Raw genomic sequence first — 18,094 nt, 5'->3', positions numbered from 1 at the left:
AGTGGGCTTTATCTGGAAAATGCAAGTTTAGTTTATTTATGCGATGATTTTCAAGGATACCGTTTCCTCATAAACAAACAACCCAAATGACATTGAAAGCGCATCAATGATCAACAGGGCAAATGGGTGGTGTTCCCTCTCCTTGAGCAGCCCAGCGGTGGAATTTCCCCATTCCCGAGGCCTGCTCGACAAGCGACAATTTGGATTGCCAGAAAGTGGTACTCGTTTTAGTGACCCCAGAAGGATGATAGGCTGAGTCGTCCCCCTACCGGAATATGGACCCAATAGTCTTCTGACCGAAACAGGCACTCACCAAAATGCCACCTGGCTAAAGTTCGCTTGACTGCAGTTCAAGCAATGCTTTTATACTTTTAATTAAAATACTAATATTTATGGTACTTCTTGAGGAACTACAAAATAGACAAAACATTGATTTCACATGAGAATAGGTTTTACCCTTTTTTCTGGCAACAAAACAGGTGTTAAGATGTTAAAACACCAAGGAATCATGTCTGCATTAACCACAATACTTGTGGTCAGAGTGCAAACAAAAAACGTACTCTGATAATATATGCAGTCTTTGAAACTGATTGGTCCACACCAGAGACACTTTCACCGACCTAACATTTTACACATTTATTTAAAAAAAATTGACAAGCACTTGTACAGAATATGTTAACGACTCAAAAGTACCAGACTTGGAATGTTTGTAGATAAAAATACTGTTCATGGATAAAAAGTTGACATATGCACATTAGCGGTAGGAATGATTAACCCTCATTTTCATTTCAGTGTTGTGATTCAGATTAAGCATTTTTGTTGCTACTGCAGTAGATATTGCTGCACCTAGTAAGAATGGTGATGTGAACTCATACATACAACATGAAAGACATTAATTCTTACACATGCCACTTAAAGCATGTAGTTAGCCAGAATCGAAAACTACTCGAGGTAACATTCAACGTTAATGCACGCACACATTAAGTGAATCCAGCTTATCCTTCATATCGTTTAAACATACTTACACAGTATATAATCTTACATAAACAGGCGGTTCATATAACGGTCTAAATAGATGGGCAAACATGTATGTTAAACGTATTTCACACCGTACATAGTCAACCCTGTCATCATGCTCAACATCATGGCAGATTACAGGAAAAGGTGTGAAAAGTAGATTTATCAACCTGAACTACATACAATAATCACAAATCAACGGAGCAGTAATTTAATATTTCGATGTTTTTGGATACCTATTGAGCAGCCAACAGCATTGCGTCTGTGCAGATAATCGATAAACATCGGATTGTCACCGAGGAGCTCTAGAAACGAGCTGGAGACTCGGGGTGGTCAAACCGCAGCTCACGAGCTGCGTGCTCCTCCTGGACACACTTCCAAGTGTGGCTGCACAAAGACCTTATTTGTAAATTGTCGATATAACTTTATTCGAAACGACAAACAGCTGCAGACGCGTGAACAGCCTGGGGCACTCACCCACTGGCAACACATTCAGACGTGAATACTGCTCGGGCACTCATGCCGACCTAGAAAATTAAAAGCTTCACAGCCAACCAGCGCGAACAAACCGGCCACGTGACGGCCACTCAAACCACAAAAATGTATAGCTCCAATGAAGTGGCTTATTACGTGGAAATGTATTTCAGCCAAATACTCTAAACGCATGTTTACGAAGGTAGAGGAGAAAAAGCGGAGGACCCGGAGAAAAATCCATACGAGGCAAGGTAGTTAACATTTCGCCACTCATGGTTCTGGCTGTCGGTCACATGAAGCTATTGGTGTGTGGCCTCTGTTGGGGTCAGGCTACATGGCCACTGCTGCTAAATAATATATTGAAATTATGCGATTGTTAATTGTGTACAGCGTGAGACAGAGGCATGGCACAAGGGTCTCCAGTACAACACATCCAACTTGCCAAATAGATCAACGAGTGTCCAGCCTGACAGATCCCCGTGTGTAGAAATATCCTGAAATTGTCTTCTGCAAACATATTTTTCTCAGAAAGAATTATGTCTTTTATCATGACTGCCAAGAAAAACCCCGAAGATACCCTGAGCCTCCCCTTGGTCAACTCAGCCTTAAATGATTACCTGGCATGTTACATATTAGCAATGGGGAGACAAAAGCAGCCTTGGGCGTGCAAAACTGCAGGACAGCACTCCCTCGTGCGTAAGCCGGTCCCCTTAATAGCTGCACACCAACATCACTTTACTCTTACAGCCCCGTGATGTTAAAACACCGCTATTTCTTCTTGGTTCTTTCAGTAAAGTCACATAGAAGGGAAGTAATAAAATAATAAAAATAAAACATAATTATTATTTTTTTTATTTCCCTTCTACGTGACTTTACCGAAAGAACCAAGAAGATGAATCCCTGCAGTCACGAAAGCTTTAAATCGAAATCTAAACACCGCTATTTTTTTTTTTTACTCAGAGCAATAATAAAAAGAGCGGACAATAATTAAGCTCCGACGGATACGAATAAAGAATGTAATTGATCGGCAGTCGAAGAACATTGCACAACGGTGAGCGTACGGAGTGCGACACTAAGGGACGTGGTTGGAAGAATCCACGTCCATAGTCTGAGCTGATGTATCGGTGCTCTTCTTTAGCAGCATTGCTCTAAGCACATTGATTTTGGCATCCAGATCGGAGAGAGTATATTTCTGTTGGGTAGGTAAAAAAGGGCAAAAACATACAAAAACAATCTTACACATAGCTTACACACAGCAAACATTCTCAACTGGCATGACATGCGTGGCAGAACTCTCCGTAAAAATGTAAATTAGGACTCATAAGAGACTTTGGGATAATAAATATATTATTGATGAGGTAGTAAATATATTTTATATTATTTGAAATTCAAAAATAGCATTCACTTAAACCAATGTAACTTAGATATTTAAATCCATGCTGCTGTTCTAATAAAGAACGAGCTCTCAGACTATCAAAATAAAGTATTTCCAAAGGTTCATTTAAAAATGCGTTCATGTAAATGTTTTGGACACATTTTAAAATAACGCACGGATCATGTTTAAAATGTTAATTTTTATGCGTTATAGTCGAATGTCTACGGTTTACATTGATCACATTGTATGCATGCCATTAAACATTTCCTCTTTCACTTTCCTGGTGATAAATGTGTCTCAAAGAAACATTGAATGACCGATGGCGATGGGGCACTATAACACAAGCAACATTTCACCACTTCTGCAATGATCACTGCCTTGTTGTTAAAACAAAAAGTGTAACGAAAGCATCTATAAATGTACAAAATGATTTTTTGGCAGACACTTCTTGAGTAAAAAAAAAGGTGATGAGCTTTGATAATTAGTGCTTGTTACAGCAATGGGCCAGTTGAAAGTAAAGCAACATCAAATTAAAACCCAACTCTTATATATTTAAGAAAAGTAATTTAAATCCCATGGACTTCCTTTGTACTCAATATTATCGTAAAGGCTCACACTAAATTGAAATTATATCTTTTATTTCAATCTTTTTTTATTTATAATCACTTCCAGCATCACTGGCAGTACTTACTTGCGATAAATCGTGAACTTTCTTCCGTTTTTTCAATGAATTCTGCGATAAAACAATCGCTCAATTAAGTTAAATACAATCATTTGTGATATAATATTGACACTTAGTATGCAATAAACATTTTCAACAACAAATATGAATGTATCCAATGAATGCTTTAAATGTATGACAAATAAAAGCTTAGTTTAGATTAAAAAATATGGACAATATCACAGATAGTCAAACATGTCTTGAGCAAAATATTCAAAAATTGCATTCACTTAATACTAAACATAAACGTGTTGCGTAATGCATAAACCATGTATTTAAAATCACCGATTTTACAACGCAATTCGGATTTAGACGGCATGTAAATGAGGCCGCATCTAAAGACGCTGTGCAGAATGAGTGGAAATATTTCTGTTGTGGCGAACGGGAGTCACATTCGGTGATAGGCCGAGGAAATAAAAGAGGTCTTGAGCTTGTTGTTTATGAGAGAACACAATAACTGGTACTCACTATTGATTCAAAGTACTCGGGGGAAGAGCCCTCCAGCTGGAGCACACGATTCTCCAGCTCCTGCAGACGTGCGTACACGCTACCTGGCACCGGACCACCTGGATACACACACAGGAAGAACAACCATCGGCAACATACAGAATGCTGCACCACCACACCACGAATCAACATTAAGTGATACCTTTTCGATTTAAAGCTTTCGTGACTGCAGGGATTCATCTTCTTGGTTCTTTCGGTAAAGTCACTGTCTCCCCAACAGACCTGTTCTTCACCTGAGGATGGCTGCTTGCGTTGTGGCCGAAACGTCGTGAGAATTATTTTATTATGTTTTATTTGTATTATTTCCCTTCTACGTGACTTTACCGAAAGAACCAAGAAGATAAGTGATACCTCTTCAACAGAATTTATTTAGTCGGTATTGTTGTTGTTGTTGTTCTCGTCACAGGGCGAGTCAGCAAACCAGTATAATTTAAAACAAGTCTTTGTATATTATTCTGTTGTGATTCTAAAAAAACGTAGTCTACTCTTGGTTATTAAACAGTTGGGTTTAAGAGTAAACAATGTCCTTCCTCCAAATATTATCAGGTCATCCAATCAGTGAACTAAATTATTTCACGAACACACACGGCCAATTACCATTTTACCCAAGTGCAACCCTCTGTGTACTTGACTCCATAAGTATCAGTATCAGCATTACACACAATGTTAACTGTCAAATGTGAAAAATTACCCACAAATTACTTACACGGGGAAAAACTACACGGCAACACTGTCCCCTAACTGGCAGGCGAATCTCGTCTGTGAACCTCGGCATCTTCCCGACAGCCTTACGTGTTGCGAACGGCACAAAACACCCAATGCACGCACCATGCCGGAGACGTAGGTGCTCCTCGAGATTCTGAAGGCGCTCCTCCACGGCCGAGTTCCCACAATCCTCGGAGGCGTTGCCGCCCCTCACTCGGCCGGACTGCGCCACCTCCTGCTGCGTCTGGGGGCCGTACGTGTTCACGACGCGCGACACTGGAGCGGAGGAAAAAACACAAACACACGTTTGGGTTGTCGCTTGAGCACGACCCGCAGCAGCCGTGGTTATGTTGACATTCTACGTGGTGTTATGCATGTCACAAGCGGGAAATAAGTTTCTCTGTTATCGCCTTAAAGGCTATGGATTTTGCCTGCGGTTTGTATGACAATGTTTATTGCAATGTCGGCCACCTTAATTGAAGTTAAGGAGAGGAAGACAGAACAACTTATTGGTTCTTTCGGTAAAGTCACGTAGAAGGGGAATAATACAAATAAAACATAATAAAATACAATTCTCACAATTGGGAGAAATGTATTTTATTATAATTGTGAGAATTGTATTTTATTATGTTTTATTTTTATTATTTTCCCTTCTACATGACTTTACCGAAAGAACCAAGAAGAAGAATCCCTGCAGTCACGAAAGCTTTAAATCGAAATTTAAGACATAACAAGTGTGGCAGGATGATTACCGTAGAGATAGAGTGAAGACTTCAAGTTCTGTGCAGCAGTGAAATAGATTGTGGTATCGCAAGACTGTGTGGAATGCGATGGCTTGGAGCAGGGTTGCGATTTCGGCATGGAAAATGCGGAAGGAGGGTTCAATTTTTCCCGCATTTCTGCTAATGTCAACCGCAAACGGTGGAAAGACTACTCCTGTGACCGCGCGCTTTTAACAACACGTTAATGCGTTCTATTGGAAAGGATATATGCAAGGCCCAACATCACGCAGGGCTTTGAGCTACTGATTGCAATGAATATATGATTTCCGCATTTCCGCACAAGCAACATACTTTATTCAAATGCAGAGCCGTGATTACGAGCAAATGTACTTTATGCAAAGGCAGAGCGTGATTACGAGCAAATGTACTTTCTCTTCTTCGCATTCTTCCAGCGCTTCATGTTGTCTTCGGCATCAAAGTTGCTGAGTTTTGGTCCGTATAGAAAGTGTGTGCAAGATTTAGTTGTGAGAAACGACCCACGTCACAGCTGATAGGAATCCTTTGAATATTGCCCCCCAGAATTACAAATGAGATGGGGTTCAATCTGCCAATATCAACTCCATACTACCCACTCGGCCAGTTGTGAAAACGATATACAGGGTGCTTCAAAAATTATGTAACACTTTTATGGGACTATGGTTTTTATTGGTAAAATAAACAAATGTATGTTAATAGCTTCAAAAAGTCTAAGAATCTCCCCTTGTTCGCCATCATTATCAACGCATACCTGGAATCTTCTGCAGGTGGTCTCCAGAGCCCGGAGGCACATTTCTTGTGGTGTTGTTGCAAATTCTCAGAAGTGTTAACATTTTTTTAAGCACCCTGTATTATATATAAAAAAAATGCTTTACTGTGTAGAATCCACTTCTAGATGAAGGCCTCCTCAAGCCTTTCAGTCATGAGGGTTATTTTAACCATACTTCACCACACTGGTCAGTGTAGATTTGTGAAGGCCCAATGTCAGGCCCAATACAATGCAATAATGAAAATGTAAGAATTGAGCACCTTGCAATGCGCAATCACTAATCAGTAACATACAATGTAAAACAACATGGTTTGTGTCTCCTTGCAGTAATTGGCATGTCGGTGTTTAAACAAGTAATTATTCGATTTTGTGTATTATTATTAGCCTGATGAAAAGCAGGCTAATAATATCTCTAATGGACCGAATTAACGGACATAAAACTGGACGTACTATCCAATCTCAAACAAGATATTTTCTCACAATAATGCAGTACACTGAATAATAAGTACAGTCATACCCCGATTTACGTTACCCCCTTTAACGTCGTTTTTCAAATAAGTCGTCGCTTTATTAACATCACAACCAATTTTCGTCGCCTCAACCCCACACGTCGCTGACACAACATCGTCCATCCTTTCTCGTTATGTCGCCTCTCAGCCTTCGCCTCCACCACCTACCCTATAAATTGCGTTGATTGACGTCTCTTTGATATTCGTTGTCGCACCTTTCAGGAACGCATCCCCGATGCAAACTGGGGCATTACTGTATATAGTCACAGGTCAGAGCTTTTAGCTGGCACTGCTGAGATCCTGGATTAAAAACCCTGGCAACTGCCCGTGCTGAAACTGGGTTCTCAAGAGTAGTGAGTTGGTGGTCTCAGCCCAGCCACCAATGAGAGCACAGGCGGCCGAGGAACCAGCGCTCGAGGACGATAGGCTTGCTCTTGGTGGTGGGGGTGCTGCTTATTTTTGAATCTGTGTGTGATGTTATGAGCTATTATCGTTAGCAGTAAAGTGTATTTATTTGCAGGAGGTATAGAGTAGCTACGGCAGAGGCAAGTGGGTAGACGCGAGATATGTGCGCCAACCGCGCGAGTACGGCACCGGTATAGGCGGGAATCGAAGTCACGATTTGCGGAAGTCTTCCCAGGAATCACCGCAAATTGCGGAAATTTGTGCGGAAGAGGGTCACAGACACTACCGCGAAATGCGGTCGAAAACAGCATGTTTGCGGAAATTGGTGCGCAAATCGCAACCCTGGCTTGGAGAGGCGTTCATCCAGCAGTGAATAGACCGTGGCTGCTGCTGCTGACAGAATAAGTGTGCCTTGAATGTAACTTTCCGTAAAGGTACCTTTAATGTGGCTTATGCTTCCAGGCCGTGGTGTGAATACAGCATCTGTCCTGGCACAGCTGTTTTCTAAACGGGAACAAAATGTTGATTGGTTAAATAACCAGAATGAGCAGGCTCATCCATGTCTGTGGAAATGCAGTGGAAATCCAATGCCAGAAAAGACAGCAGAGGACGGGTTAGTGGACCACGCCAAGATGGACCACAAGTGAAACACAAACATGCAGGACAAAGAGGTTTCCGTGGAAGTTAACAAAGAAAGTAATAAGTAACACATGCCCAAACAAAATACATTTCATTCTGCCAGCCAATAGATCATCTTGAGCAATATTTACCCCATGGGGTAATGGACCTGTTATCTTTATAAAATTGCATTTGTGAAACATACGCCTGTTAATGTAGTATTACTTGTCCTCCTAATCAGCACATAACGAAGTAAGTAGAGCAAGTAGGGTTTCTCATGTGTTCATCCTGAGAATGATCTCCTTGTACACATGGTAGCAGGTTTCCTAAACTAAAATAAAAAAAACTATGTGAGACTTGGCATGGATTATTTTACATTTATGTGTGACAATACATTCTAGATTTGAAGCTTTCGTGACTGCAAGGATTCATACTCTTAGGTTTTTTCGGTACAGTCACGTAGGTAAAAAAGAATAATAATAAAATAAATGTATCATACAGTAAATTTGGCTGTGACGGTCCCACCTGAAGATGGAGACTTGTGTTGCCTCCGAAACGTCGTGATTTAATTGAGTTATTTTCATTTATTATTATTTTATTGTTATTATTTTTTACCTACGTGACTTTACCGGAAAAACCTAAGAGTGTGACAATACAGCTAAAGGAGATGGAACTGACCTTGGTTTGAGCTGATGACGTTACAGAACTCCCTGATGTTGTTTTCATTCACCTCCAGCTGTTTCCTTTCCATAAAGGCCATTATCCTTCTATCAATCTACAAGGAGCACACCAACAAAACGCACGAGCAGGAATGCGCACGGATAGCGCTCATAAAACACACACGGGTGCGATTCACATGTAAAAGCCGACGGCCATTTAAACCCAGCAGAGCAATGGAAAAATGCTCAAATGACCCTCCGCCAACATCTGTATAAGCTGATAAGTGAAGTCAAAGAATACACACCACGGAGCCGTTTAAGACTCATTATGAGCTTCAAACACCACCCCGGATTAGTAGATTGTCCTTCATGTAAAGAGTTCGGGATAGGTAAATTGTGGGCGAACGTACCTCTGCTTTTCTAGCTTGGATCTGCACAAGTTTAGGCTCAAGGTCATCTGTCTTGGGCCGAGCGGTAGGTGGCGAGGCTTCTGGAGGTTTTCCCACGCGGGGTTTTGGTTCTGGGCTGTCAACGTCAATGGGCTCTGGGTTTGCCTCTCCCAGATTCTGCTGAAGTTCCTGAGTGGGAGAAGGAACAGCAGGCAGAGGCACTCGCTCCGGTTGCTGCGTTCATGCACTGCCCAATCCGTTAACGAGACGGTAACAATTTCCAAGTACAGTCACACCTCGGTATACGTCGAATTTGGTACACGCCGTGTTTTGACGAGAAAAAAATGTCTTGGGATACGACGTCTGGCTTGGGATACGACGCGCTTGCTAGAACTTGTATGGGTCGGGATGAGTCACCGCGTAGACCCCGCGTAGACCCCCGTTCACGACTGAAACAAAGCGCCGCTCCTCAGTCTGCCTGTACAGTAGATCTCGTTCAGTGCACAACCCTTGCTAGAATTCTCCGTGAATTTTCACGTGTTCTTTGTCATTTTAACGTGAATTTTTGGCGAATTCATTCAACTCCTCTCAGCAAGGTAAAGTGATGTTAAATTTTACTTTTATTTCTATTTATTTTAATTTATTTATGCATTTATTTTAATTTATGTATGCATTTTAGTAATAAGTAGTGTCTAAATTATTTTATACAACCCCATTAATGTATAACATGCCATATAAAATATCATTTATTATACTCTGGAACTGATTATTTCCTAACCCTTTATTTCTTATGGGAAAAATTCGTTTGGTAGACGTCATTTTCGGTTTAGGTCCTACCTTCTGGAACGAATTAACGACGTATACCCAGGTACCACTCTACCACTATGTACTGGTAAACAACGACGAGGTAGCCTTATGCAGCTGTATTGCATAGCGCTGTTTTGGGGTTGTTCAGCATTATGTCCCAACGTTTCACTCCACGAACTGGGAGCTTCCATGCATTTACACTTCAACCTTAACAGCATAAAGAACGATACTGCTTTGCTATTGCAAAAGCTACATAGATGATGCAGAAGCCGCTTGCTTCAACAACACCCTTGTTGACATACACATTGGCCAGTTGCTAACCACACTCCCCCCTTGACCACACACGCGCGTTATGCTCGGTTGGAGCTGTGTTTGGTGTCTGGCTTTGTACAAGTGTTTACAAACGGTGCATGTTATGTATTCTGCATAGCGTTCTCTGTACAAACATTCAGGGCTGCCATGTGCACTTGCAGAGCTTGGGACAGCGTGTCCAGACCACAGCCCTCGCCAAGCTTCTCATAGTTGATGCAGAGCTTCACCGCATCCTCACTTAATCCAAGCTGTGGAGAAAACAGGCAGGTTAGCTGCAATCAGTCACAGCCACTATCGTAGGCAAAGGGCACTTTCAGCTGGTGGCTTGCTGGTGTGTACATGTACACAGGTCTTGTGTCAATCTGTTGCTGGATAATGGCGTCCCACTGAGCTATGTAGCTCTTTTTCAGAAACGACCTGGCCACAAATGATAGCCCGACGAAATGGCTTATCACGTGGAAATTTACAGCAGCAAAATACTCTGAATGCACATTGATTATAGATGTGGAGAGGAAAACTGAAGGACGTTGAGAAAAATCCATGCAAACACGGGGAGAACATGCAAACTCCAAATATACAGCAGGCATCAGGGTTGGGATGGAATCCACGACCTCCTGTATACCAGGCGAGGTAGTTCACATCTTGCCACCGTGGGGCGTCCCTATTTGACCATACTTCACCACGCCGGCCTGTGCGGGTTGGTTAACGTGGAGAGCATAGAAGTTTGAGCACCCTGGACTGCCCTCTGTTGATACAACTTGCCACTAGGTAACACATGGAAGATAGTAAGAGGTCAGTCACACGGCAGTGAGGTATGTCATATGCTGTACCGTATTACAGAATTATCCATTACCTATTCACTGCTGTGTAGAGCAATCTAAGGCCTACTTTTCCCAAAGGGAATAGCGACCTAAATTGTGGGTGTACTTTCATTTTACCCCACCAGAAACGATTATTAAATTTCAATATGCCATCTCTGGGTGATCAAAAAATATATATATTTTTCATATAAAACAATGCATATAGAATTAAAAGGTTGACTTCCAACACCACTCACATAAAACACAGATTATGAAAATAGTCAACCCACTCATTAATTTTAAACAAACACATTTCAGACATCACATAAATATATACAAAATATATATTTAGAAAACTCTAAATATACATCTTAAAAATAATGCACATCTAAGCCAGAATATGGGCACTAAATCCACTTTTCTGAACCTCAAAACAGACGATTAAGTAAAAATCTCGCAGATACTCTCTGATACCCCAGTGACATTAAACCCACCGACTCTAAAGCCCCAATAAAATAAAACCGACACCTAGTTCACGCACCCAATGCAATTAATCCCAACCTGCCAATTGTGATCCAATCACCGTAACAAAACAAACCCAGCCTGACTTCACACACTCCAGTTAAACTCACCCTGATGCAAACACCCACACATAACAATTAATCCATCGCGGCAGAAGGCTGCAGTCCATCAGGACCAAAACCTCACGTCATAAAAACAGTTTCTTCCCATCCGCTGTGGGCCTCTTCAGCAAGGCCAAGGGCTTAAAATGACTTTTACACTTACTTTAACATTTTATCTACAAAATTACACCTTGCCATATTTACAACATGTTACCCTATTTGTATTTTTGTATTGTATATTACGGCTAGTTTACATTTGATATTGTATACTTATTCAAAATTTTACATACTTTAGCCCCTGAGTATTAGTTAGACTTTGTAATTTTAGTATAGTTAGACTGTATACCACTTATTTAAGTTTTAAGATTCCTATATGTTGAATGTATGCACCTTCCTGCCATAGTAAATTCCTTGTTTGTGCAAACTTTCATGGTGAATAAAACCCTTTCTGATCTGATTCTGAACACCCTGGGGCTCTGTGTGCGACATGGGCCCTGCTGCTGCTGCTTTAAACGCGTTTCGCATCACGGGTTCGAATCCAGCGGCCGCCCCAATTAATACTGCGGGGTTTATTAACCGCGATATACGACGCGCCGTTTGCATCCATATTCTTAGGTTTTTTCGGTAAAGTCATGTAGGTAAAAACATTAAAATTAATAAAAGTAAAATAAAATAAAAATCACGACGTTTCGGAGGCAACACAAGCTTCCGTCTTCAGGTGGAACCGTCACAGCCACGACAGCTGTATCAAGTAAATGAGAGATTGCAGGAGCTACCACTCCGTTTATATAATGGTTGGAGAGGGGGGAAGGGCCAAGTACAACACACTTTTTATTCACATGGTAGGGTGAGGCTAAAGAGGGTGAGCCTTTGTTATGGTTTGTGACAACTAAACATTAATTTTAATGTTTTTACCTACGTGACTTTACCGAAAAAACCTAAGAATATGACTTCCACATCCACTTCATTCAAATGCGTCATTGGTCTAAATTTGAATAGAGCGAAAAACACCCGCAGATTCACTCAATTTGGATTATACACAGCTGATACCCACCCCCAACACCCCCACTGCGAAAACATCAGAACACGTATTTACACTGGAGGAATCTGATAATCTATGAAGCTCTTTTTCACAGATATCCAAAGGTAATCGCTAGAATCCGTGACAGCCTTCGTGGGTTGCACACAAGTGGAGTTTGTGGCCGTCACCTGTTGCATTAACCGAGCCACGATGTCCAGCAGCTTCGACAGAGTCTGGATCGCGTGGGACATCTTCCTCCACGTGGTCTCGACGACCCGAGCTCAACGATCAACACCAACACGACAACCTGCTGATACACACGGGGGACGGGGGGTGGGGGGGATTGACGCGGGTTGGGATGGTCCACGATTGGAGTGGTACAACAACAGGGGGAGATGTCGGACAGGGAGATGGTGAGATGATGATGAAGACGAGAGAGAGATGGTGGGAGATGATGAAGACGAGAGAGATGGTGGGAGATGATGAAGACGAGATAGAGATGATGGGAGATGATGAAGACGAGAGAGATGGTGTGAGATGATTGGAGATGATGAAGACGAGAGAGATGGTGTGAGATGATGAAGACGAGAGAGATGGTGGGAGATGATGAAGACGAGATAGAGATGGTGGGAGATGATGTAGACGAGAGAGAGATGGTGGGATATGGTGGGAGATGATGAAGACGAGAGAGATGGTGTGAGATGATGGGAGATGAAGACGAGAGAGATGGTGAGAGATGATGGGAGATGAAGACGAGATAGAGATGGTGGGAGATGATGTAGACGAGAGAGAGATGGTGGGATATGGTGGGAGATGATGAAGACGAGAGAGATGGTGTGAGATGATGGGAGATGATGAAGACGAGAGAGATGGTGAGAGATGGTGGGAGATGAAGACGAGAGAGAGATGGTGCGAGATGATGAAGACGAGAGAGAGATGGTGGGAGACGGGGAGGAGATGAAGACGAGAGAGATGGTGGGAGATGATGAAGACGAGAGAGAGATGGTGGGAGATGATGGGAGATGAAGACGGGAGAGAGATGGTGGGAGATGATGAAGACGAGAGAGATGGTGGGATATGGTGGGAGATGATGAAGACGAGAGAGATGGTGGGAGATGATGAAGACGAGAGAGAGATGGTGTGAGATGATGGGATATGAAGACGGGAGAGAGATGGTGGGAGATGATGAAGACGAGAGATGATGGGAGATGAAGACGAGAGAGAGATGGTGGGAGACGGGGAGGAGATGAAGACGAGAGAGATGGTGAGAGATGACGAGAGATGATGGGAGATGGTGGGAAGACGGGGGGGGGGGGGGCTAGTGTCGTGGAAGAGAACGTGAGAGACTGACGAGAGAGAGATGGGGATGAGAGGGCCCGTTGAGCGATGGCCCCCAGACGAATGCAACTCGGCCGGGAGTCAAAATCGATCGAGCGAATCACCGATCGTGGACTACGAGTGAGACGGAGGCGGAGGAGGAGGAGGGAACCAGAGGACACGACGGGTCTTTGACAACAACAACAACAGCAGCAGCAGCGGCGGCTGCGAGCGGCGTGGTGGTGACGCCATCAGAGGGCGACGCGTAACGCCGCCACCGCTGTCCCACCCATCGCGGCGTGACCGCGGTGCCAGATCAGAGGTTTTTTTTCCCCCCTCGCACCAGAGATTGCAGCCGGGTACCCGATACCCGGTGACGAGAGAGAGATGGTGGGAGATGATGAAGACGAGAGATGATGGTGTGAGATGATGAAGACGAGAGAGAGATGGTGGGAGATGATGAAGACGAGAGATGATGGTGTGAGATGATGGGAGGAGATGATGAAGACGAGAGAGAGATGGTGGGAGATGATGAAGACGAGAGATGATGGTGTGAGATGATGGGAGGAGATGATGAAGACGAGAGAGAGATGGTGGGAGATGATGAAGACGGGAGATGATGGGAGATGATGAAGACGAGAGAGATGGTGTGAGATGATGAAGACGAGAGAGAGATGGTGGGAGACGAGTACCCGGCCGGATACCCGGGTACCCGGCTACCCGTACCCGGGTGCGGGTAGCCGCACGTGACTCACCCCAACCAATGAGTGAGCAGGGCCCGTGAGTCACTGGTGAGTCACCTTTTGTCACTCATTTCCCTGAAGTCTTTTCTCCCACCCGCGCCCTGCAACATGGCTTCATCTTCCTCCTTCTCCTCCTCCTTCTCCTCTTCCTCTTCTTTGCCGATCGACCCTACTGTCGATCCCATTGACTGGACGTCGTTGGAGTCGGTGAAGAACAGTCTGCAGAAGGCCATCAGGAAGGAGAAGGCGGAGGGCTTAGACGCCAGTCTGTGCAGGTTCCGCTTTGAGACAACCTCGGGCAAGTTTTCGTCGGATGTTTGGAAGAAGTTCGCTTTCATTCGGCTGACGGACGCGGCGAACGGCGACAGCAAACATTGGCATCAGCATTCGTCGCCGTTGCCTTGCAATGGGATCGTTTTCGAACGCAACAGTTTCGCCGCCTGTCTCGACTGTCTGGCGGTCTACGCGTACCAGACGAGCAATGGCACAACAACACTCAAGAAGCACACGTGCGGATCGGAAACGTCATCAAGTGCAGTCGGTCAGGCGAGTTTTCTCCGTCCCTTCGTGCACAAGACACCTGCCCGCCTAGCAGACAAGGCCAAAGTCAAGAGGTCGCTCGCGTTCTTCTGCGCCACGGACACTCAACCGTTCAGCGTTGTCGAAGACACCGGCTTCCGCGGACTCGTTGCCGACCTGATCGACATTGGCGTCAGCCTGATGCGCCCTCCCGATTTGGACGACCTGCTGCCTGCTGCGAACACAGTCAAGAATCACGTGGAGCAAAGGAGCTGAGCGCGCTCGTGCTGCGATTCGCCAGATCGTTCAGGCCCACGTGGACGACGGCTTGCACGTGGCAGCCACGACCGACCTGTGGACGGACACGTTGAAGAAGCGATGCTTCATGTCAGTCACCGTCCACTACGTCGACGACTCGTTCGTGCTGCACGCACGGACGCTGCGATGCAAAGCGTTCTATGCGGAACGGCACACGGCGGTGGCGATCAAGACGGCGCTGATTGAATGTCTCGAATCGTACCAGATCCTGGACCCGGCGAAATGCTTCGTCGTTTCAGACGACGGCTCCTACAACATGTCCGCCGAGAACGGCGTGCGCTCGTCGTATTACGGCTGGGGGCCGTGCCTTGACCACAAGCTGGCCTCCGTGCTGAGCACCGTTCTGTCGAAGACCACGGAGACCGTCAACGGGGTTCAATCTCTGCCGTTCTACCGGAACTACGACTGCGCCAAGGACCTATTCGACCTCATCGACGACTGCAAGGCGTTGGTCGCCTACTTCAAGCAGGCAAAGCTGCAGTGTAAGCTGACCAAGAGCTTGAAGCAGGAGAACGCCACCAGTTGGAATTCACTGCTGACCTGTCTGAACAGCGTCCTGGAGTCGTACGACGAGGTAGCGACGACGCTGTTCGAGCGGAAACAGCTTCAGAAGATCGGCCGCATCAACAAGCAAAACCTGGCGGACCTGGTGGAGTTCATGGAACCGTTCCGCATTGCAACGCTCAGACTCGAGGTGTTCAAGTCGCCCACGATCCACACAGTCGTCTACGAGAGGCACGTCTTGTTGCAGCATCTTGCCGTCCGGCAGAGCGACTCGGACGACATTGCGGCCATCAAGATGCTGCTGCTGGATCAGACGCAGGACGCCAAGTGGACTTTGGAGCCCATGGTCATTGTCGGCGCCCTCCTGGACCCCGGCTTGCAGAAGCGCCTGGCCAAGTTCGGCGTCACCCTTGCCCAAGAACAAGCAGCGATCAAACAGCTGAGAGCCATGATGATTGTTATTGGGAAATCACAAGCTGACCGCGCGGAATACGAAGACGAGCGTCCGGCGAAGCGCCCTAGGTCCTCACGCACCGTCGACCCGTTCCAAGCGGCGAGCTCCAGTCGTTACTCATCTTCGTCGGAGTCTGACGAAGATGAGGACCGGGGCGCTCAAGCCCACGACGCTGCGTTGAGTCTGGAGGATGAGGTCGATCGGGAGCTGGCCGCTTACCGCCAAATCAAATTGTCCAAGGCGGAGAAGAAGTTGCTCGACACGAGCGACGGCATTTTGACATGGTGGCGAATGCGCGGTACGTCTGTGCACGCGACGATTGCTGCTCAGCTGCCGATCATGGCTCGCGTGGCACGGTCGGTGCTCTGCATTCCTGCTTCCAGCTCCATAGCCGAGTGCAACTTGTCCGCAGTCAGCAACACCTTCTGCAAGCGACGCACAATGCTTTCGCCGTCGGCATTGGACAATTTCATGGTCATTCAGTCCAACCCGGACCTGTACTAGAGCCTATTCGTCCCAAAATAGTCGATAATAAAAGGACTCTGGACCATTATTGACTGCCAGACACTGCTTAAGTTCGATCATGTGCCGGGTAGTCGGCCGGGTATAGGATTTCATGAAGGTCACCGGGTACGGGTACCCTCTGCAGGCAATGGCTGGGCGGGTAAGAAATAAAAACACGTTTGCGACCTCTGCCTCGCACGGGAGGGCTCCTCTGCTTACGAACACTCCGACTTACGCACAACTCGACTTACGACGTTTCGACTGCAACACGAGCAATCGTCGACAGGTGGGAAAACCACAGAAAAAAAAATTCTGCAAAAAAAATTCAGAAAAACATTTTTTTTTCTTGCTGTGGGTTTTCCCAACCTGATGATGATTTAACACGTAGGCGAATTGCCCGATGATGCTGGATGCAATTACCAGCGAAACGTCTTACTCAAATTGTAAATGTTGTGGTTTTGCGCTTCAACACACCGGTGGGCTAAAGCAGTGAACTAATTTGTCTTTTGTCAACGTGACACTTTTTTACTGATTGGCCGTGTCGGGTGGTGGAGGGTTACGACACATTTATACATTACGCGATCTAAACCCAAAAACGTTGATTATGACTGATGATGATTGCTTGTGTTGAAGTCTAAACGTCATGAGAATTTTATTGTTTTATTTTCATTATTTTATTATTTCCCGTCTGCGTGACTTTACCGAAAGAACCAAGAATACAAGCAATCATCAGGTGGGAAAACCACAGCAAGATAAAACATGTTTTTGCTGAAACAGATGTGTGTGTTTATGATTTAACTCCACGTAAAACAGGACACTGTGAATTTTGTTACAATACAGTACCGTATTAAATTAATTGGAAAATACAGCTGTGTCACCTATTCCTCTAAATGGTTGTTCTTGATTGTTGGTTACCACATTTATGGGGAATTTTCCGATGGCATCGACAGGCCTCTGATGAAGTCGTCAGTAGGGATTGATGAAAGAGGGCAACAACCTCGAGGTCTGGAGGGTAAAACCTCTGATCTGGAGGGTAAAACCTCTCATTTGGAGGGTAAAACCTCTGTTCTGGAGGGTAAAACCTCATTTGGAGGGTAAATCCTCTGATCTGGAGGGTAAAACCTCTGATCTGGAGGGTAAAAACCTCTGATCTGGAGGGTAAAACCTCTGATCTGGAGGATAAAACCTCTGATCTGGAGGATAAAACCTCTGATCTGGAGGATAAAACCTCTGATCTGGAGGATAAAACCTCTGATCTGGAGGGTA

The 18,094-nt window shown here is 44.9% G+C and overlaps 2 protein-coding genes across 3 annotated transcripts; one reads left to right on the top strand and one right to left on the bottom strand.

Annotated features, from left to right (window-relative positions):
* Positions 1 to 610: 610 nt before the first annotated feature.
* Positions 611 to 14,042, bottom strand: MBIP (MAP3K12 binding inhibitory protein 1). Of its 2 annotated transcripts, none has more exons than XM_061578695.1 (10): positions 13,912 to 14,042; positions 12,658 to 12,776; positions 10,160 to 10,273; positions 8,928 to 9,095; positions 8,537 to 8,633; positions 7,679 to 7,744; positions 4,923 to 5,075; positions 4,056 to 4,153; positions 3,558 to 3,599; positions 611 to 2,683 (listed from the first exon to the last, which is right to left on the bottom strand). In XM_061578695.1, exons 2-10 carry the CDS (start codon positions 12,718 to 12,720, stop codon positions 2,564 to 2,566), a joined length of 921 nt encoding a protein of 306 aa, XP_061434679.1. In that variant the 5' UTR covers positions 12,721 to 12,776; positions 13,912 to 14,042; the 3' UTR covers positions 611 to 2,563. The 2 variants fall into 2 exon arrangements, with proteins under 2 accessions (XP_061434679.1, XP_061434686.1); XM_061578702.1 differs by having other exon boundaries at positions 12,658 to 12,779; positions 13,912 to 14,036.
* Positions 14,043 to 15,395: 1,353 nt separating this feature from the next.
* LOC133360095 (uncharacterized) lies at positions 15,396 to 17,694 on the top strand. The gene has a single exon (XM_061578686.1). The coding sequence runs from the start codon at positions 15,434 to 15,436 to the stop codon at positions 16,826 to 16,828; it is 1,395 nt and encodes a 464-aa protein (XP_061434670.1). The 5' UTR covers positions 15,396 to 15,433; the 3' UTR covers positions 16,829 to 17,694.
* Positions 17,695 to 18,094: the final 400 nt, after the last annotated feature.

Source organism: Lethenteron reissneri, chromosome 8 (genome assembly GCF_015708825.2).
Source record: "Lethenteron reissneri isolate LAM-NWPU_2019-01 chromosome 8, ASM1570882v1, whole genome shotgun sequence".
NCBI classification, from domain to species: Eukaryota; Metazoa; Chordata; class Hyperoartia; order Petromyzontiformes; family Petromyzontidae; genus Lethenteron; species Lethenteron reissneri.
The sequence above is the reverse complement of the archived record's forward strand: the minus strand, read 5'-3'. Positions and strand labels throughout refer to the sequence as shown.

Coding starts and splice junctions, on each gene's coding strand:
- MBIP (XM_061578695.1), bottom strand. CDS start 12,720: ATGTCCCACGCGATCCAGACTCTGTCGAAGCTGCTGGACATCGTGGCT. Junction 7,745..8,536: donor CGTCATCAGCTCAAACCAAG/GTCAGTTCCATC, acceptor GTTCCCGTTTAG/AAAACAGCTGTGCCAGGACA. Junction 4,154..4,922: donor GCACCTACGTCTCCGGCATG/GTGCGTGCATTG, acceptor GTGTGTATCCAG/GTGGTCCGGTGCCAGGTAGC.
- LOC133360095 (XM_061578686.1), top strand. CDS start 15,434: ATGTCAGTCACCGTCCACTACGTCGACGACTCGTTCGTGCTGCACGCA.